The sequence below is a fragment of the Condylura cristata genome, unplaced genomic scaffold, assembly GCF_000260355.1.
Source record: "Condylura cristata isolate star-nosed mole 26May11 unplaced genomic scaffold, ConCri1.0 scaffold00052, whole genome shotgun sequence".
NCBI classification, from domain to species: domain Eukaryota; kingdom Metazoa; phylum Chordata; class Mammalia; order Eulipotyphla; family Talpidae; genus Condylura; species Condylura cristata.
The window spans coordinates 1705253-1727434 of record NW_004567153.1 but is presented as its reverse complement, the minus strand read 5'-3'; the positions used below and the strand labels follow the sequence as shown (position 1 = coordinate 1727434).

The 22182-nt window shown below is 46.4% G+C and overlaps 1 protein-coding gene across 1 annotated transcript in view; it reads right to left on the bottom strand.

Moving 5' to 3' along the window:
- The window catches only part of EXOC2 (exocyst complex component 2), a 138212-nt gene that overhangs the window by 57267 nt on the left and 58763 nt on the right, over positions 1–22182 (bottom strand). Inside the window, exons 11-17 of the mRNA XM_004694990.2 lie at positions 19442–19567; positions 15314–15438; positions 7754–7819; positions 7443–7600; positions 6935–7056; positions 5838–5899; positions 53–133 (exon numbers count right to left, since the gene is read on the bottom strand). Coding sequence (XP_004695047.1) covers positions 53–133; positions 5838–5899; positions 6935–7056; positions 7443–7600; positions 7754–7819; positions 15314–15438; positions 19442–19567 — 740 coding nt within the window. The remainder of the gene's footprint in view (positions 1–52; positions 134–5837; positions 5900–6934; positions 7057–7442; positions 7601–7753; positions 7820–15313; positions 15439–19441; positions 19568–22182) is intronic.

Sequence of the window (22182 nt, the reverse complement as noted above, 5' to 3'; positions counted from 1 at the left end):
GCCATCAGGTCTCCCTGGGCAATGCTGAACTGGGGATGTGACAGGGACTCACACTGGCTTCCCCCGGCTTGCACTCCAGCACTCCCTTGAGTGACTGCAGAGCGTGGACGATGCACTGCTCAAACTGACAGGGCTGTGGGGAAAGGAAACGTGCGTTAGCATCCAAAAACAGGCACTGGTCATAAAGGCATTTAGGAAACAGAGGTGGCCCCAAACTCTCCGATACCCAGATTTACGGGTGGGAACGCGGATGCAAATTATCTCACAACTAGTCTCCAGATTTAGGTCATGTACTTGTTTTGCACTTGATAATTATATATGGGTGAATGTCGAGGCTCCAAAGTACATCTGACTCAACTGGAATAGAGATCAGCCATACGCTGAATTTCCCTTCGATACTCTACTCTTCCGATAGGCCAATGACGCAGAAGGCAGACCTCACAAGGTCACATCTAAAAAACTGTTTCTGGGGTGGTTCCTGGGGTGAGCTCCATTTCCTTATCCAATATCAAGTCTCTGCTGCTGTTCAACAAAATCTAACTTCAACAGTCATCTGGAGATGGTCCAAGACTGCTGACATCCAAAGGGGATGGTCGTTCTGTATACACATTAAGTCAGAAAATCAAATTTGGAAATATGTCCAACAAATGGCATTCAAGATAAGTGTGGCTGAACCCCAAAGTCACTGCTCCTTACTGCATCCAAGGTCTGATTGGTGCCCAGGGAGGTTAAGAGCAGGACAGATTTCGCACATGGGTGTGGTCTCCAGCAGGAGATACTTGCATAAAAGTAACAGTCAACGACACTGTCACTTTTCTCCCAAACAGAAATAATGTACAACCACCACAGAGAGAATTGTTAAACAACCACAACAACAGCAGCAGGAATTCAGAGGAAAATCCCGGCAAAAGGTTCTGTGTAAAATAGGGCGGTCAAGGAAGGCCCCCAGAGCCTGGGCGGACATTTCCCCTGGGACCTAAGGGCAAGAGGGAACAGGACTTAGGAAAGGGGAGGGGAGGCAGGGGTCTGAGGAGCTGCAGGACCCCAGGGGATGGCAGGTGACAGGGCTCAGGGGCCCGCAAGTTATAACCAGGAGGGAACACAGGGGCACAGCATGCCAGGGGAGGGGGGGGCCTGGCTTCTTGGGGCGCAGCGCAGCTCACAGCACCAAATTCAAGCAAAGCCACTCTACAAGAATTGGGAGGGAAGAAGAGGGACGGGAGAGGACACTGGACAGGACACGTGAGCTTTGGTGAGGGCTGAGTGAAGCATGCTTACCTAAGGAGGGGTGACATGCACCCCCGAATCACATAGTTATGTACATTACTGACAGATTAATAAATTGGGGGGGGGGGGAAGAGGGTGTGATTTAGCCACACAGAGGGCTCAGAAATACTGTCCTAGCCAGAGACAGTAAAGGGATTAAAATACAGTGTTGTCTGTATCACAGACTTGTGTGTTATACCTAGTATTCTTTGATTGATTAAAAAAAATTGGGAGAAAGAACTTTTCGATGCACAATTTAATTTTTAATAGAAGCTAGGGAACTTCTTTAATATAACATCCTTCAATAAACATAAAAGCTTAATAACAATTTCAATAAAATTTAACAAAAGAGACACCCGTATTCAAATAAACAAACAAAAGAACCTCACAAAAAAAGAAGCCAGACTTACTGAAAGCTTCAATACCGCCTTAGCTTTAAGTTCCTTTTTATACTCGCACTGAAGCCACCAGAGGGCACTACGGAGCAGGCTCACAGACTGGGATAAAAACTGCATCAAGTATTTAGTCACGACCTTGTTTCCAATGTGACCTTCTGCAAGCCACCCACACCCCTGAGAAGGCATGAAAACATAATAGTTGTAGGAATTAAACCCCAACTGTGGGCCGTGAAATGTTGATGTCTATATGTGCTTATTTCGAATTCTTTTATCAAGATTTGAACTAAACTTTGGTACTTTCTTTCTAGACCTGTGTTAACATGACAGATGGACAGAAGACAGAGAGCACAATGAGGTATTTCACTTAAGTAAATGTGGAATAAATGGGAGTCTATAAACTGGCTGTTACTTTTCTCTATGAACAATACATGTACATTATCAGTGAACCCTCCAACTCGGCGGACACCCTCTCCCCGCAACCCAGATCTCTGAAAGAGGAAATCTCTCACAACTACCCATATGGAAAAAACGGTACTAATTCAAAAAGAGACCTACACTCCTAAGTTCATTGCAGCAATATTTACAAGAGCCAAGATATGGAAAACAACCCAAATGCCTGGAACAGATGAGTGGATCAAGACAGGGAGGTCTATATTAGACAATGGAATACTACTCAGCAATCAGAAGAGTCAAACTCAAGCCATTTGATGGAGCTGGAAGGTATTATGCTAAGCAAAGTAAGTCAGAAGGAAGAAGATAAATACCAGATGGCTTCACCTGTATGTGGATTCTAGAGAAACCCAACAAAGGATTAAAGACCCCCGGCCAGGGAGCAGCAGACCTCTCCTGTCTCACCTGCTGCTCCCCCCGGCAATGTATTCCAGTCATCCGCCTATTGTTCCCCACTGTCTCTGGTGAATTCTTTCACCCCCTACACCTCTGGCCTGTGCCCCAGTTTTTATATGCATAAATAAAGAAATATTTAAAAAAATAAAGAAAACTATGATGACCACACCCAAGGGGAGAAATCCTATACTGTGACAAAAATAAGCAAAGTAAACAAGGACATTCAAATGTGAATAAATATATATTTAAAAAAGGAAAAATGACAGAGAACGTTTGGATATAAGAACACAGGCTGCTTTCAAACAAGATGGTCCGGCGTGCTGAAGCGAAGTTAAAGGGAAGGGCTGCTCCCGCCAGGAGATCGGCCCCCACAAGGCAGCCCGGGGAGTTCACATTCCTCACTTTTCCATCCCAGGCACAGGGCAAGGAAGGGTGTTCTCCTCTTAAACAAGTGGGATTGGTGAGGTAACTTCAAGGGAACATAAATGAGAGGTGTGTGACGAGAGCTGAGATCATTCATGTCATCATCCAAGGCTAAGGACAGTTACAGATGTTATTTGAGTTCAAATTCACGGCCCAAACCGAGATTTCTGTTTTCAGCTTGGATTCACTCCCTCAGTGGAGTGAGCGCCGTGGTGAAGAGCCAAACACACGCTCGGCTTTATCGGCTTTATCGCTAACCCACAGAGCTCACGAGGCTTAGGCTTCTGGTTTGTGAGGACAAACGTGAAACCAGCGATTCTATGGTTAATTTCTTTTCTTTTTTTTTTTCCTTAAGATTTATTTGTGCATACAGAACTGGGGTACAGGCCAGAGATGCGGAGGGTGAGAGGACTCACCAGGGACACAGTGGGGGGCAGAACAGGCAGATGGACGAAGTCCACTGCTGAGGGGAGCAGCGGGGGGGTCAGGAGAGGTCTGCTGTGCCCTGGGGTCCCCTCTGGGGCAGGCGGGGATCGAACTCATGCGGAAGTGGCTTTCGCTTCTCAGTGCTGCGCTCTAACCCGCTGCGCCCCCAGGGAGGGCCCTGGCTAGCTTCTTTTATAGTTAGGCTTAAAATAGTTAAACTTCAACTATAGTACAAACATGTTTCTATAGTAACCATTTCAAAGCATTTCAAAACGCCATACACTGGGCCCCTAGAGGTGGCAGATTTCCTTTTGAGTTGGCTCTGTTCAACAAACACTAACCAGCGGCACTGATGCCAGAATCATTCTTCATGACCAATAAGTATTGATCTATGTCTACAAAAATAGAACAGGCGCTCTTTCCTCCAGTTGAACATACACGGTTTTCCTTGGCACAAGATTGGCCTGAGGCAGGTACCGAAAGCGAAACCCCCGGGAGACTTTCTGCCCCATGTGTCTGGGCTTATGTCACCCGGGAGGGCTCCTCGGCGGGCCACAGTCCCAGGGCGCAGCGGGGCCGAGTGCCGCTTCCGTGATCATTAACCGGGTCAGGGCGGTCGGCGGGAGTTTTGGGAGCGTAGGGTGTAACGTGAATCGGCTACTTTTATGATCACGGGGCCCCAGTATTGCTACCCGACGGTCCTTTACACGTGCACAAAGCTGTGTGGCTGGTGCCAGAGGCCATCCTCCCCTCTAACCCTGACCGCCCACACTGGACAGGCGCTCTGCTGCCAGTGGACAGAGGGCAGGGCCACTCGTACTGGGGCCCTCCATCCGGGCCCCCCCCAGTGCTGCGCCCACCATCAACATGGACCACAGAAACAGCCACGCGCGGGGGGCTTTTCCAGGGGCCACATCAAGAATGTGGGGCCACACTGACTGCACTATAATGGCCGTGATGTGCTAGATCCAAACGTTACCCCGGTCTGTAATCCATACAGAGCCGACGTGCTCCACATCGGCTCTCACGTGAGAGCTCACGCGCGGTCTGTTCTAAACCTCTTTTCTCTGCGTCGTCTACTATGACACGGGCAGCTGCAGGACAGACTGCGCTACGATACAGGTGACTGTGGGAAAATGAGTGCTTTAGTAAATTAAAACACGTGTTTTTAAAAAGCCTTTCAAATATAATTATAGCAGGTTTATTAACTGTGTTAAGTCCTCTAACTCATGGCAAGCACGATCTACTTAGTTCATGAACGCTTGGAAGGAGGCACTGCTACGCTACACCACAGGGAACTTCATTTGTGCACATTTACAGTGATATATGTTAGCTCTTTGGACTTTGGGGAACAGGAGGAGAGGCTCTCCGCTGTCAGAATTCCCTGAGGCAGGATGTCAACAAGAAGCCAGGACCCAAGGAAGGGTCACAGCCCGCAGCCACCGGCTCACTGCTGCTTTGCCATGCGGGGCGAAACAAAGCCATTTTAGTACAGCTTCCCTCGCCGAAGTAGGCAGGTAGTTGTCTGCTAATAATTCCTTTTCTTTTGTTTTGTTAGCCAAAGCAAGACAGAAACTGACGGCACCCACCATGTGTGCTGATGTTCTGAAAAGCTGCTTTCCCCCCAGTCTCTCATGGAACACAAGGGTGGGCAGGCAGGTAAGTTCTGGCCTGTTAGGTCTAAGGTCAGATGTTCTGGGACAGTCCCAGACTTCCCACCAGCCAGGACTCAGCCTGTAACGGCTGGCGCTGCAGCAACCAGATTGCGACAAGGAGGAGCCTGCGCCGGAAGCCCCGGCAGGAGGAGAGTCGGAAGGAGCCACACTGTGTTCAGCGTGACACAAGCTGCTGTCCACCTGTGTCAAACCACTGGATGTTTTAGCAGCTGAACAGCGATCTTAACCGACACCCCTGACTACAAGGTTATTGTGGGTATCCGAGACAGATGTGAAACCACAATAAATCATAAAAATGGTTTCAAAAGGTGTTTGCAAACCTACGAGTCTTATCTGAGGAGACAGCAACTGGCGCACAGCAGCGAAAACGCTGTCACTGCTGTCTGCCGCTGTGCACCTGGGCGTGGGGTGGTGCCCGGGTCTGAGTATTCTTCGTCACTTGAGGGAACAGCAATGGCATTTTTTTTCCTACCCTGCCTTTCCAAAAACTTCAAGTTGCTGGGTAACTTAGGATCAAGCGTGAATAAAAAATGTAATGTAAACAAAACCCAGCAACTGATACAGAATGAAGCGTGCTCTAAAAGAAACCCACTCTTCCTACTCCTTTGTCAGTTCTTACAGTTAGGTTTACCCTGCATGGCTCTGAGAAGGGAAACTTCAAGAAGGTTGCTTTTTATTCCCTTATTTCCAGAATGAACGTAGGTACCATTCAGCGAGCATATGCTCCTTGTGATTATAATGAATCATCTACTGTAAATACATCATATACTCAGCATTAATTTCTGAGAATGAGCAAGCTTACCAGAGAAGTCAGTCCTTCATTGTCGACGACCCAGTCTTCCTTTTCAGCTAGTCTCTTTATTTCTATGGGAAAGCAAGCACATACTTAGTGCCACTGTAATTCTCTCACCAAACTTCATAAAGATGAAGTCTATAAAGGTTATGGCTTATAAAAATCTGGTAAGTGAAGATTTGAAATACCAATCAGGTAGACTCAAGCATCTATGTATATATTGTTTTCTGGATGTTTCTAGTAAGACATGAAGTAAATAAATTGTTTTATTGCATATCAATTTGAAGACTGCTAGGCTAAGTCTAATGACATCTTGAGGCAATGATTTACTAGCTTTGCTTCTGGTGATATTGAGCATGTACAAGATAAGCCAAAACTATTATTTCCCCTACAGCTTCTGAAGAAGTTAGATTCTGTTTTACCCCTACCTATTCTAGACCATGCAGTTCCATTCTCATGAGGGAAGGCCACCTGCTAGTTATTGGCCAAGAATCTAGGTGGCTCATGACTGTTTTCATCGCTGACTCCATAAGAACGTGACCTCATTCTTGAGAACTGAAGTCACCGCTTGGGCCTTTACAACAGTGTTCTTGAGGGCTTCGGAAAACCTTTACTCTCCAAAAGGCTGTTTCATAAAGATAATTCTTAGTTTATGTATGTAGAATTCTGAAAATTCTAGAAGGGGCAAAAAGAGCGAGCTTCACTAATAATGCCACTACCCAGAGAGCAATAGGTAACAGCCTTTGTTCTCATTTTGACATTGATATTTCAAATATTTTAAAAATCTATGTATAGTTTCAAAGTTAGGAACCCATTTTCTACTTCAAATCCAGTCTTTCTATATAACGTTTGCCATAAGGGTGTGCGTATATCCTTTAATATTTTTCAAGCATAACCATCTTAATTTTTGCATGACCTGGCATCTGAAACAAAAATAGATTTGGAAAAACAAAAGAAAACAAAACAAAAAACAGGAAGAAAACATCCCATTTAGCAGCTACAGGTGAGCCCAATGTACGCATAAGTTCTCTAAGAGGAGTCTTCTCCTTCTCAGGGTCTGGAAGCAGGAAAGAGGTCACCACCAGCGGGACCCGCTTCTGACTCACCTTCCGCTGTGCGCTGGAGGGTGACCACCACGCATCGGACCCGGAGATCCAGAATGAGGTCCTGGATGGTCTGTAACATGTCATTCGGAATTTCGAGGGCACTCAACGACTCGTAAGTGAGCCTAGGAGGAAAAGCGGACAGGCTGCGGGCTCTGGGGACACCCCTCCGCCCCTTGCCCGAGCTCACCCTTGACGGCAGAGCCTCTAAGCACGGGAGCACAAGACTGTCACACTGGGTAACACTGCACTCTGCACCGAGCAACGAAAAGACGCACACACAATATGACAAGCTCCTCCCACACAGACACAGGGTCGGGGGCGTAAGCACTGCCTCTGGCATTTTGTTGAAGGTGTCAGTGACGTGACGTGTGGGGACAGGCAGAGGCAGCAAGACAGAGAGGAAGACCCTTGGCTGGATGCACTAAGATCATACTGCACCTGAGTGTCGGGGTTTCCTCTGCCACCCACCCAAAAGGAGAAGCGGCATCTCCATGTGTCCCTCACTTACCTGACGGTCTGGATGACGTGAGCCAGCCACTGGCCCGAGAGCTCCGACTTCACCTCCCAGCCGCCGTACTGGCGTGCGGTGCCCTCCGGGGCGCTGGGGGGCAGCAGGGCCCCTCGGGTCAGCCGCACCAGACAGTGCATCACCTCCTGGATCATTTTCTAGACAACAGTGAACAAGCGAAGGGGCATTACGAGGCACTGCCTTGGCTGAATCAACGCTGGAGAACTGTGCCCGGGCAGTGACCAACAGCGTGAATATGGAGTCTCCCAGGGGCTTTGGTTGGGAAAACCTCCTGCTTCTGCTTAGCTCACCTTAAAGTCGTTTTGTCTCTGTCTGACATTCTTTGATCTTTCAATCTGGCCTGACTTCTCAGCAGTCTTCAAAATTAAAAAACAGTAAAAAGATGCAACGTATTAGTTGACTTTTAGAAACCAACAGCATATTAAAAACAACCCTAAAGCATGTAAAAATACATGCTGTAACAGTCTTACATAAAGAAGAACAGTAAGTTATTGAAAGAAATCATCTAACTTTCTGATTAAAGGATGACTAACAGGAAATTCCTTTCTTATGTCTAACAAGAAGTTATACATATTCTTAAAACCTGTAAGTACAACGTCCATAAGAAAACCTAAGGATTAAGTTCAAATATGTCATTTTCACCAGCAGTTCTATCGGGTGAAACCGAAAGTATCGTTTCTTTAAACATCATTTCTTATTAGGACAAAAATAAAAGGAAGAAGCAGCTCTGGATGAATATCTAATCAGCCTGGGCTTTCATTCCCCTAACAAGCACTTACAAATGCGAACACTGTCCCTGGCATTTTATTCATGAGAATTATGCTCCTTTGCTCAGGGGTTTATAGTCCAATTTAGAAGCAATACAGTCTAGACTTCACTTTTGGCCTATTTACTGGTAACCCTGCTTTCCTCTGGGATTTTTCTCTCTCTTTACAGCAATGTGTGAACATTTCTTCACACTGGTTCAAAGAGGAAACCGTCCCACTGCTTTGCAGTCACTTGCTACCCGTTTCTCTAACAACTAAACATTATGATATAAAATGTGCTGGAGGGTGCGATTAGGAAACCTGCCAAACTACGAAGCAGCAGCAAAATGGCATCACGTGAAAGAAAACCTGGACACTTATGACCACAATCAAGAGATACCATTGCAAGAGAGCATATCTTATCAAATCACTCATGAATTACATGTTAAAGGTGTGGCACAGCAACAGAGCCTCCAAGGCGAGAACTACTGTCTCCTCAACGACTATCACTCTGACTTCAAGCCAATTTATACTACAAGTGACGGCCCACGTGCCCCGTCGTCAGCTGAGAAGCCACGTGCAGGGCTGGTGGTGACGAACACGACTGGCATCCACGAGTCAACGGGAGGAAAGCGCTGCTGTGTCTTCGACAACCGCATCAACACCCCCAGTAGGGCAGTCTGCCGCAGTGATGGACATTTTTACATCACCCCTACAACTTTGGCGAGTTTTGTCTTTGTAGAAATGCACTTGGTTTGGAAAGAACAAGCCCAAGGAGGGACGCAAACACAGCCCCGAATTCAGCTCAGGAAGAATCTGATGAGCCAACTTAGGTTCACTGTCCAAAAACACTCAAAAGATAAAAGTTCAGGCCCTCCCTGGCAGTGCAACGGGCTAACGCGCATCCCTATGAGGCTTTCCGAAGCCAGTGCAACATAAGCTCGATCCCCCCCTGCCCCAGAGGAGACCCCAGGGCGCGGCAGACCTCTCCTGACCCGCCCGCTGCTCCCCTCAGCAGTGTGCTTCGTCCGTCTGCCTATTCTGCTCCCCACTCTGTCTCTGGTGAATCCGCTCAGCGCCCCGCCCCTCTGGCCTGTACCCCAATTCTGTGTGCATATATACATATTTTTTTTAAAAAAAAAGAGAAAAGTTCTTTGTCCACTGGGATTTAATTCAGTGATTGATGGTTTTTACCTCTTGACTGTGGAGACAACTGAGAAGGGCTTTAGAGCCAGAGACAGACATGAGGGAGCCAGCCGGAGGGCGTGGTGCTCCAAGCCAGCCCGGCTAAGGAGCTGATGACCTGCTGTGTGGCTGCGTGAGATAGGCTGTGGAGGCAGAGGCACAGGGCCCAGCAATCTCTGGGTTGCCCCGGGGGAAGCAGTGTGAGGCATCTCTGCCTGGGAGACAGGTCATGCAGGTAAATCCACACGGCTGGGTGTCCGTTAGCCTACTTTCTGTTTCTGTCAAGTGTGATGGTCTGATTCAAAATCACACTTGTGGTGCATCCTGTGCTAGGTGTGGAAAAGCGAGTGAACGGCCCTGCTTACGAGGTGATCGTGGCTGCTCTGTCAAGTCTTATTTTTGGCACTTTCTTCCCCCTCTCTTCTCCAATTTACTCTCAAGGTTTCACATACCATTTCCATCGAATGCCTCGCAAGCTTCCATCCCCAGCCCAATTCTCTCCTCTGTGATCCAGATCTGAGTTTCGGATTGCCCCTTAGTTGCCTCTTGTGAAGTAACTCACAGGAACTTCTAACGCACTCCATTAAAATAAGAAATTGGTCTTTTCCTTCATGCATGTTCTTCCTCGTGCCCTTCTGGTTTTGTAAATGGCATCAGGCTTGCCAAACAGCCTGCAGAGGCCCTGCCCTCCAGTGGCTCCACCCCTAAGTCTGCCCCCAAACCCATCCTTTTCTGCCCAGCTCCCCGGATGAAAGCTGAATCCCGGCACCAGACTTTCCTGCCTGGCAGCGCCAAGGAGTCCCCGCTCTTCGACATTCATCCCCTGCAGATTCATTTCTGAACAGGCGACCTCAGTGGCCTTGGTAAACCAACCTCAGGTCCAGTTATGAGGCGGGAGCCTGGTCTCCTGCCTTCCTCCACTGCTCAGCCCCCTCAGACACCCCGACTTCATGTCCTTCAGAAACGCCAGGCTGCTCTCCGCTTGCTGGGCCCAGCACACCCACCCCTGGCTCTGGTGCGGCTTCCTGCTCACGCTGTGACCTGCGGCTTCATGCTCTCCCCCAGGGAACCTCCCTGCTCTCTATCCCACTGCTGCTGTTCTCTATCCATTTCTTCTATGGCCGTCGCCTGAACTTAGTAGGGTTTTATGTTTTAGCTTATTTCGGGCTTTGTCTTCAGGCGGGAGAGGCCCTGTTGTCTTGGCCACTCTTCCACTCTTGCCGCGCAGCTATGTTTTAAGTAGTGTGGGTGCGATGTGTGCGCGCCAGACACAGGGGCTGTCTGGGACTCGATGAAATATGCTGGAGAGGGTCACCGGGGGTTAGGGTCCCTCGGGACCTCCTGGAACATTCCAGAAAGTGTGCACCTGTCAGTCCTAAGTCCCGAATCTCATGTGGCAGAGTGGCCCCATGAGGGAGGCTTGCTGAACAGATCCCTGTGACAAGCTCCAGAAATGCCCCCCAAGACTTGATGCTTCTCCTGGGGGTTTCAGGTGCCAGCAAAAGGGAGGGGAGGCAGAGGCTGGAGAATTCTGTGTAAACATGTGGACTCGGGGCCACCCCCACGGAAAAAGCTGCCACAATCCGTTAGGACCCCAGCGGGTCTATGGGTCACCTGACCGGGCCATCAGGGTACCCAGACATCAGGTCAAACATTCTGGGTGAGTCTGTGAGGTGGGGATGTGATTAGGATTTGAGCCAGTCGACTAAGAAAAGGTGACTGCCCTCCCCCGACGGGGCAGAACCCATCCAATCAGAGGATGGGCTGTGAGAAAAGGCAGACCCTCCTCCTAGCAGCCGCCACTCCTCCCGCCTGACAGTCAGCCCAGAGCCGGGACATGGGTCTTGGCACCTGAGCGGAAAGAGCAACATCCTGCTCTGAGCTCGGCCCCAGGGCTCCGGGTGCTCACCTCAGAACCTGCGCCGTCGGCTGGCCCCTGACCATGTGAGCCAATTCCCGGGAGGAAACCTTTCCTTCTCTCTAGACGTTGGGGAAATAGAAGCAACATTCTCATGGTGCTTCTCTGAAGCCCGCCGGCACAGACCTGCTTTGCGTGCTGTGGAGGGAGGGGCGGGACTCTGGCAGGAGGCGTCCCTGTGTCCACCCATGTCGCCCACAGCTGAGTGGGGGGTGCAGCGTGTGGCTTCTGTAGCTGAGGCCTCCCCTGCACCTAGCCCTGATCTTGACAGAGCGAGCCTGTCGAGTGGAAGGTGACCGCGTGGACATTTGTTCATGTGAAACGATGTTTTTTACTCAGAGTGAGAACCCATTTTTCCAAAACAAACAAACAAAAAGATGACATCAAAATTAAGGATGAGATTTTGCCAGAACAGCACCGCAACAGCTAGTGAACGCGCCTGGTCAGGACAGTTCTGCGGACTTTCGGGACTGACCAAATACATGGAAACAGAGGGCGAGGTGGTTAGCTGTAAGCACACCTCCTGACCCTAATTAAAAACATCAAATGGTGGCTCTCTGTCTCAAGCGGACGAAGAGCTCAGTAACAGCAACACCGACTTATGTCAGGTTCCCCTGTTCTTCGAAGAAAATCTGTGGAGCACATAGTACATTTTAATTTACATACTATGACTTATGCAGCTTTAAAACTGCTGCTTCATAATGTTTAAAAGTCATGAGGATGTTTTGTGATTTTCACCCTCAGGTACTTAAAATATATCTGAGGGTAAGATCTTAACCTACTATTGACCATTTCGTTAACTAAAAACCTGACTCTTTCCTGCACACGCAGACCAAAACTACTTTGTGGTGAGGCCAACGGCTAGATTTCACTGTTTTGATTCACATATGTTATTTCACATGGTCCTGACTAGTTTGAAGAACTGACTACTTTTTAAGCTGTTGGAAACTCTATCTAAATCTTTAACGGTTGGGCACGTAATAAAGCAAGGTAGTTGTATAACAAGAAAAAAAGAAAGAAATTTCAAGTCTGTTGTGTTTTAATATGACCAAGCCTTCTTGTTTCGATTAAATACCAACTATCAAAAACCCTAGAACTTTTTCCATTATTAATTTAAGTTTCTGGCTCTCACTCACAGGTTAACCTTTGTGGGTGCTCAATGCCACATCCTCCATGTGTTTCTACTGCCCTGTGGTGTCTTCCTCACTTTTCAACAGAAGGAAAAAATTTAAAATTTGTAGAGTGAGCTATACTTAACAATGATGAGGATAAACTGAAGAAAAGTCTGTACACTGACAGAAAGCGTTAGGTCTGTCCAACTCAGTGTAACTAAATAGATGCCGTTTTTTCTGTGCTCTCGGCTGCCCAAGTGTTCTGAAGTAGCTCAATTATTTTTCATGTACAAGTAAATATTTCACTTATGGCTTTTTTTTTTTCAAATCACAATTAGGTGTCACCTACAACAAGGAAAATAAATTCCCTTTCCACTAAACTATGCCAGATCAAAAACTCTGAGGAATTTCACCAACTCTCAAAAAACTCGGCTCACGGCAGCTGCTAGCTGGTGTGTGGGCCACCCCCAGGAGCTGATTCAGCCCAAAGGGAAAACAAGTAAGTAGGTTTAACATCCATTTCCTCAGGGGCGGATTCTGGAGACGAGGCCGCATTATCCCAGTGGCCCCCAGTTCCCGATACTGCTGGACGCTGGTCACTGTAATACCCTCCAGGTGCCTGGCCAGTAAACTCCACACAGACGAATAAGACTTTACCCCAAACGGTAAGAGCGAATTCTTACTGGTCTGTCAGGTGCTGTTTGCAGACTGCACTTAACTGACTTATTTCACCTCCAAACATGGGCACAGGGCAGCAAAGCCACCACCTGAGGTGGCAGCTAGGGGCGGTGGGACTGGATGCTGCTTCCATGTGACCGGCGTTGAGAGGAAAAGTGTGAAACTGGCGGCAGGCGCCTCGCGTCCCCGTGGGCGGCCTGGCTCACAGACCAGCGCGTGGAAGAGCGAGTCTCATAAGGCCTGAGGGGGCAGCAAGCCCCTCCACGCGGGGGCAGGTGCGCAACCTGCGCTCAGTGCCACCGACCCACAACTCTCAGCCAGCAGTAAGAATACAACGCAAACTGATGGGAAAGTGTTGGAGGGCCGGAATTAAAGCCTTCCCTTGCTCAGGCAACTCTGCAGAACTGCTTTTGTTTTATGGAAGAATGACTTTCTCTGGATAGCTAACTTTTCAAGAGAGCGTTTACATAACCCAGCGACACAAAAGGAGCCTAGAAAGTTGCAACACATTACTGAGCACTGTAATATCTGAAAGTTTACTTACAAAGTACAGTGGCTGACACACTGCTGAAATTCAGTTGGTATTTAACACTAACAATAAAAAGAAGGAAGAAAAACAAACTGATAGTTCACCCCAAGTCGACTGTTTTCCACGTATAAGGACATCTTACGGGTTAGATAACCAACCATTCAAACGATCAAGGATGGGGCCTCCCTGGGGCCTACGTATGAAGTCTCAGAGCTATCTCTGCTACAGCCTGTTTGATCCCCGGGCAGCGAGTGACCCCACCATGACCCAGCAGACCCCTCCTGTCTCCCTGCTGCTCCCCTCAGCAGTGGATTTCAGTCCATCTGCCTGTTCTGCTCCCCACCCTGTCTCTGGTGAACCCTCTGCGTCTCTGGCCTATACCCCAGTTCTTTTATGCAAAACTAAACAAAATTAAACAAAACGACAACCCACAGCTAAGCAAGGGTGTAGGGATCCACTCAATCTAAAAGAACAGGAATTGTGGGCAAGTAAGAACTGAAATACATAAAGGGGGACAAAAAGCTCTATTTCTTTAACACAGTGTGAATTTTGGTCCACAGTCAATTCAGCCTGGACAAAGCCCTGGAATAACAAGCCTTCTGACTACTTTCCACCACAGAGAAAAGGTTTTGAAACCCCAAGTTGAATGGCTTGGTGCAGAGAAAACCAAAACAGTCTGCCCCTGTCCACATGCCCTGTCCCTGAAGCAGGAAGCAGCCGTGTCTCTGCCCCCCCCAGCTCTCAGAGCTGCAGAGTTCACCCCAGTCACCTTCCTTCCAAGTGACTGGCGGGACTCTTTGGCAGTGGGGACCCTGGATTCCAGGGCCCAGGGAACCTTTCAAGGGTACTGTGACACCGCAGAGAGATGGGGCTGACCCCCACGTGCTCACTACAAAGTCAGAAACCCCACAATGACGCTGTGATGAAGGCGCCGAGTAAACGCAGGTTTGTGAAAATGTACAGCTTGAAACAACTTCTAGAAGCTAATCACACATGGGGAAGGTCACAGGCTTTCCCTACTCTTCCCATGCAGCCAACTCCTTGATTCTATGGACAATTATTTTGCACACTGTAAACTTGTCATCTGTCCACAGATTAATGCACAATCATTTCGCCCAGAATTTGGTCTGCGTGGCGGCACACTCGATTCCAAATCTCTCGCGACGCTTCACCGTGTCTCTAATTGGCTCTCACTCTTTAGGTGGGTTCCCTAACTATGTTCTTTTACCTCTGAAGAAGCAAGTCACAGGACAATTAACTAGTTTGTCCAAGATCATATAATTATTAGATGTCAGGGCTTATAACACTTTTTTTAAAGATCTGTGACACCAGAGGCAGGGTGTGGGCCAGAGGTGCAGGGGGTGAGAGGATTCACCGGAGGCAGAGTGAGAGCAGAACAGGTGAGAGAGGAGAGGGCTGCTGTGCCATGTGGGTGAGCTCGCTTCCCAGGGATGGAGCTCTGCTGCAGTGACTGCTGATAGCTTCACAGTGCTGAGACTTAACCCCTTGCGCCACCAGGGAGGCCCCAGGGCTTTGTAACACTTTTAACCAATCCCCAAATACCTGACAAATGTGTAGGTATTGGGCTCTAAGGTCTTAAAACAGTCACTTTAAAATTAAAAATTATTCAGACCAGAATTTCACAGACTGAGCCACAGTTAAGGCCAAGCTTGGGCACATACCTCACTGAAAAGGCTCCCGTTGACGTACGAGATCCAGAGTTTCCAGAAGTTAGGCAGCTGACTCAGCACAAGCTTGGTCAATTTTTCAACAAATGCCACCCGGTGAGGAGTGCGGTATCTCCAGGCTGAGGGAAGGTGGACAAATGAACACCGTGAAAATCCTTCCCAGTCAAAGTTCAAAATCTCTGTGACCAGACAGCTGCTGCTCCATCTAGCACATCCCACCCGGCCCGCTTTGGCTTCAGGGCCTGAACTGGCTGGAGGGCTGGCGTTGCCTTTCACCTCCCACGGCTGTGCCTGCCTGCCAACAGAAGGTGCTTTAACCAACAGGCCTGAGCCAGCGTCTCTGTGGGGAGAGGCGGGGCGAGGAAGGCGCAGTGGCTGGGGGGGCTTCTTTGAGGGATGCTTTGGCTTCGCCACTTCGTTGTCTTCGAGGTCTCTTTGCCTTCAAACAGCAGCTTCCATAATTAAATTTGATGCTGATATTAAGCGGAAAAAATGCCACTCTCTACCCCATGGAGTAAGAACTCAACAAGGAATCAAGGCATCAGAAGGAATCACATTATTCAGGTACCATCAGATTATAGCACAGACTCTTTCTATAAGCAAAGGAATCTAAGAAAAAACAAAACATTCAAGTCTTTTGGGGCTACACACTGTTGAGAACAGGACAATAAGCACAAAATTGAGTGATGTATGATTCATCTATTACTGAAAACTATTAAAAATGCTCTTTAAAAAACACAAAATAACTCAGAGAAGGCTCCCAGGGCAAAAAACAAAACAAAACAAAAACACAAAATAAAATAGAAAGTAAACTTTGCTTCTTTCTTGTCAAATCTTTCAATCAGTAAACATTCTAACAGAACTGGTGCTATCGCTATGATACGAAAGGAATCTGGATAAATAGAAATAAAAAAAACATAATCAAACTAACTTCCAAAAGCTTCCTTCACCTGAATCCTTTCATGGCAGCTGTAACACTATTTTGACTCGGCTCACCGTAGTGTGGAGCGCTCATGCTGTCAGACAGCACTGCCAGGTGGTCAGACCGAGCGGGAACTCTGCCATTACTTAATGTGCTGGTGCTCAGTCAAGGGTCCTGCAGCTTCCTGCCTGACAACAGAGGGCAATTCTTAGCCTCATGTTTTGCTTGATTGTTTTTACTAGCAGATTCTTGATACCTATGTATGCACATGTACACAGGAGTATGCATGAATGCATGTGTTCTGTATGTGTGTATGATGTATGTATGTGTGTATTAATGAATGCAATGTCCAAATGAATGTGAGCACGTATGAATAAATGAGTTATATATGCGCGTGTGAATGCGTATATGTATGTGTGAATGTATACAATGCTTGATGAATGTAGATGTGTACATAAAGGTATGAGTAAATACATATATGGCTCATGCATGTGTTGGTTAATACATCGTACATGTGTGTATACATGTAACAAGAGGCTCCTCCCATTCTTTTATCTAAATCCTGGTCATTATATTTGGACAATGATTCTGAATTTTCTTTTCTTACAGACATCAGGATGTCCCAAATTCTCACATGCTCTATCACTAACAGTATAACTTCAAGAGTTAGTTCCTGAGACTGATGAAGAGAAGTAAGGGGGTACAGCAGGGATGCCCCTTCCCCCCCACCCCGGTATCACAAAGGTTGTAGACTTGTAAATTTTATTTTGAGTACGAGTTGAGATGAGCTTTCTTGTCTAATTCCTATTGGTTACTATAAGCAATCCTTCATAATACTCCACTATCAAGTAATAAATTTCAGGGAAATTAAACTTGAGTTTTTTCACTTGCACTGCTAGCCATATTGAAGTAAGAAGTACGGGCTTTAACCTCTAGTCGTAAACAATTAGAAAACTGGGGGGAAATATACAAACAGCTGGTTTCAGACACTGGACAAGGGGCAGCAGAGGACTGAGATCCCCACAGGAGGTAAACATGTCGCGAGCCCATAATGCCTTGGCTTTCTGCCTGTGGGCAGTATCTGGATAACAGAGGTAAAGTAAGAAGAAACTAAAAAAAGCTCAGTGGCTTTTCTAAGTTAGAAAGACAAAGTTCAAAGAATGGGGGGGAAGGGCATGTGACTGGAAAATGCATGGAAGACTTAGAGGAAGGTATGAGTTAGTAGGAAGGAAAGTTCCTAAAGTCTGTACAAGGATCTAAGGTTATGCACAACACGGAGTGAAGAACCACTCTAGGAAAAGAACAACTATAAAGTCACTAATTCCCAGAGGCCACACAGGGCAGGGAGCCCTCTAGCTACGAAGAGCCAGAGGAACAGTCCTCATCAGTCATCACCTGTGTGATTCGGTAGAGACCCAAGAGATTGTGCCCCTGTGGTCAAGGCCATAGGACTGAAATAGCCTTAGAAAGAATGTGCACTCGACCTGCTCTAAGTTTAACAGCCCTGGATGGATCAAACGTATCTGTAAACAATTAAGAAAACAAAGTCCATCATTCTTTAAAGGAAGACAACAAAATCCAGACATTCAACAATCAACATTCAATGTCTAGGAAACTACTCAAAAAAATGACGAGTCACATCAAAAAGGGAAAACAGGAATCATAACCAAGAAACCAGAAGAGAAATTTGGCAAAGTAACAGATCCAGATACGATCATGATGACAAAATGAGCCAATAATTACAAGTTTCAAATATTAAAAGGAAAACATAAAAATAATAATCAGAGAAAGAAGATATTTCAAAGAAGAAAAATGGAAATCCCTGTGGTGAAAAAAATATAATACCTAAAATTTTAGGTTCGATACTGCAGATAAAAGAGCAGAGAGGCTGAAGGTATAATAACTGACTATGATGAAGCACAGAGGGGAAAATCTGTTTAATGTACATTATACCTGGAATCCCAGGTAAGGAAGCGGACCAGGAAAACATTTAGAAGATTTATAGCCAGCTTTTCAAAGTTTTTAAGAAAATTTCCAGATTTGATAAAAATGGATCCAAGAAGCTTGAAAACCCCAGTCAGGAGAGACTGGAACTATTCAAAATGATATCATTCATTACAGTCAGGGTCAAGTACAATTTCTAATCAATTGAATCCTGTTTAGCGTGCCAATTTGTGGTAGTGAGTTACTGAAGAGTAAGGTGGAAGGTTTTTAGAGCTGGTAAAACAACCTACTAATTCAAGGACATATTTTTTATAAACAACAAAAACACAGGAGACTGCTCTCTAGAGTTGGTCACTAGTTGTATTTGCTTAGAGAGTTACCGTATAAACCACACAATGCAGAGGCAAATAGTTCTAGTTTTTGTTTATATTCATTTTGTTTATACCAATTCATTGTTTATACTAGGCTGGGAAGCAGGGAACAAGAAGAATGCTGACCTTCATTTAGTATCAATGAGCCATCTCATTTTAAGGTATTCTTAGGATGGGACATTCATTTGTGGTTATTAATGAAAATTTAGAAAAAAATGCTCTATACTTGTAAGAATATACTTGTAAATACATCTGTGTAATAATAATAGAGAACACTTTAGAATAAGCTTTAGAGATTTCTGACTTGAACATAAAGTAAGGTATTTCTATTAGCCTATTTGGATTTCTTATATCTGTTATTGGATGAGAAATAACTGGAGCCCAGAAGCATCTAAGGTGGCACATTGATGCATTCATGATCAACACATTTGGCATCTCATGGAGGTAAAGAGACGACTGGTAGCAACCCTTGTTTCCGAGAGAAATTTTAAAATCCACTACAAAGGTGTCTATTCTCTGTGCTGACCCCTGAAGTGACTGTTGCAAATTTCACCTTTACAAAAGCTCCCGCAGATGTTTTTCTTGGGCATCTTTTAAAAAATTCACCCACAGGAGGGGAGGGGGAAAAAGCCGACATTAGCAAGATGTGCTGAATAAATACTGACCTGTGCCCAGTGACTCTTTCAGAAGGTCCAACCCTATTTCTTGAAGGTACTTTGTAATATGCATTTTAATTGTTTACATTTCTGGCTAGCAGAGAGGTGACTGCTGTTTGCACGGAGGCAACTGTATTACCGCTAATTATGGGATTTTCCAAGGGAAAAAGTGTTTGAAGTTACTCGAGTTTCAATTTAAAAGACAGGGCTGGGGGAAGGAGGTACCCACCGTCGTCGCGACCAGACTGGAAGCTGCTGCCCCTCTTGAGCGAGGCCGTCTGGCTGAGGTGGCCCAGCACCGAGGGCCGCACTTCGCCGTCAGGATCCAGCATGGGGCTGTGGAGACTGGCGCTGCCTGTGGAGACAGGAGGTGTTGCCACGTACACCACGTACCCTGCGGGGCCAGGGTGACCCGACAGTTGGGTGGTTTCCCTGAGCCTGGCCTTGCTCAACTGTTCCACCCTCTCAAGTAAAGCATTTACCGAGCAAAAGCAAAAAATACGTTCTCTAAATAGCTGTTAAGTCACTCCCACCGTGACAGAGTGGCTGCAGACAATCGGGCCTTTGGCTTCACGTGGGGGTGCGACAAGCCTTGCCGTGGAGCTCGGGAACTGGGCCAGAAGGGTTCTGCCACTGAACACCGGGGTGAGAAGTCATTTTCTGAAAAACCACTCGGCACTGGGAAGGGAGGCTCAGAGTTCTGACTCGCTCTGGACAGCAGATTCCGAACATCCATCTTTCACATCTCCCTCGACACTGAAATCCTGGCCCCATTCTCTAGTTCTTTGGCATGTGGGATTTGGTCCCCGGTGCCAGCAGGCTGTATCACACTGCCAATACCCCAGAAGCCCACCACGGAACCACTGTTAAGGAGTTCCCTGGATTAGCATCTCTGAAATACGGCTGCTTCGGTTCTCTTCTCAGCAGTGTTTCAGAAAAGGCTCTGAATTCCATGCCAGATAACCTAGGAGACATTTTTTAAACTAAAATAGACCTCGAGAACTATTAGGGCCACCTAGAACCACTGTGCTGAGCTCTTGGCTGACTTTCCTAAGATCTTAAAGGAAACGGAATTCAATAAACATCTACACAGGACATGCAAGCACGCTCCCTCTGGAAACGCGTGTTGGCTTCCTCTGCCTAGGTCTCCTTCTTCACAACCCAAAAGACCTTAGTCACCCTTCCTCTCTGTCCTCTGAAATCTCATCTGTAACACCACAATGCAGCTTGAACTTCTACAGATCCTGGGTGGAGGTGCTGCCCACTGGTCTACCTCAGAGTGTTACCTGCCCCCTCTCTGACCACAGATAGAAGGCAGACTTGGTATTGTGCTCTCTATTGCTTCTTCACAGTGAAGTACTGCCTATCTCTAAATCAAACTGCAGTCAGTCCCCATCAACATCTACAGGTTCCTGGAAGTTTCAACTTTAAGGAAATAACAGAGATCGAAAACAAGTCCCCAGGCGGCTTTGTTCAAGGTTGGCCAGCATTTCCTTTCTCTCATCCATAGGATAAAGAAATGATACCGAACAGAAAGAAGCCATGTTACTGGAAAACCTGCAGTATTATTTTCCCAGGGAGAAGGATGAAATATGTAACCTCTGGACTCACCACAACACCAGAACTTCCACAAGTGACTACTTCCATAGTACTGAGTGACTGATAAATACCTTATTTGCTAAGATCTCTAGCTCTCATAACCTAGCACAATGTTAAGAACACATAGATTTGTTGTCAGGTGCTGAAGACGAAACACATAGTAATTGTTGCCACTGATAACGTCAATTCGTCAATTCGATAATAACAGTGAACAAGTATTTACTGTGTATCTCCTCAGTGCCAGGAACTGATGGCACTGGGGGTGAAATAATGAACAACAGCTAAGGCCCTGCTCTCAAGGTGGTACAGGCAGGAGAGAAATCACTGAATAAATCATTCAAATACAGTAGAAAGGGAACCTGCTTCCCTAGGCTGCTCCTGGTATGAGCCATGTCACACGATACCACAGGCACTGTCTCCGGTGGTCCTCACAGCTTCTAAAGGTCTGTTTTACAGAGAATGAAATGAAATCATGTGATGGCTCTTGTGTTGGGACAGAATGGTACTGAAGACTTAATGAGCTTCAGCCTAGTCACATGCATTTCTATGAGCATTACGTTTACTAAAAGGCTTGTGGCATTCACTATTTTAAAGTAACAAAATATACGATGTGTGATAGCATTGAACAAAAATATCTGTCGCCTTGATTCTTTTCCATATTAAACAAGGAATCCTGCGTGCAACTTTCAATGATTTATAACATTTTCCCAGTGAAGTTTACAGTCGCCACTGCTATTATATAGTTCAGGAAATTAATATAAAATGTTAATTTGCTGACATACTTTAAAAATTAAAGTATTAAATTCAGACCTGTATTTAAAATTACAATTTCTTTTGAAAAGGTACAAGAAAATAATTTACACATTACTCTTGGAGGTTTCAGAATTATATACATTTTTGACTGAGAAGGAAAATGCATTTCCTAAAAATGTCTATGTATCCTTCTTGCAAAGAATATGATTATCATTGTTTAAGAGGGTCCTCAGGCGAGGTCCCGCCCCCCAAGTGGTCGGCTTAAAACTTGAACTTATTCTCAATCAAAAGACTGATTTTTTTCTATTACTTTAATAATAGAAATTATGTCAAGAACATGCCTTGCTTTCATTAGAAACTAGACCATCATTTTCTATGTCATGAAGTGTCACAAGAACTAATTCCTTAGTTTCTGAATTAAGAATAAGTGCTTAATTCTCACCGCGGAGGGCGGGAACAGCTCACCCACATCTGGAAAACATCTGCAGGGCGCACTTCCGCGGACCCACCAGAAGATGGCGCTTCAGCACCGCACAAGAGCAGTCGGACCCGCAAGGGGGTTCCCAGCACTCAGAGGTCTCCCAGATATTGAACTCCCTCCCCCCTCCTTTTTTTTTT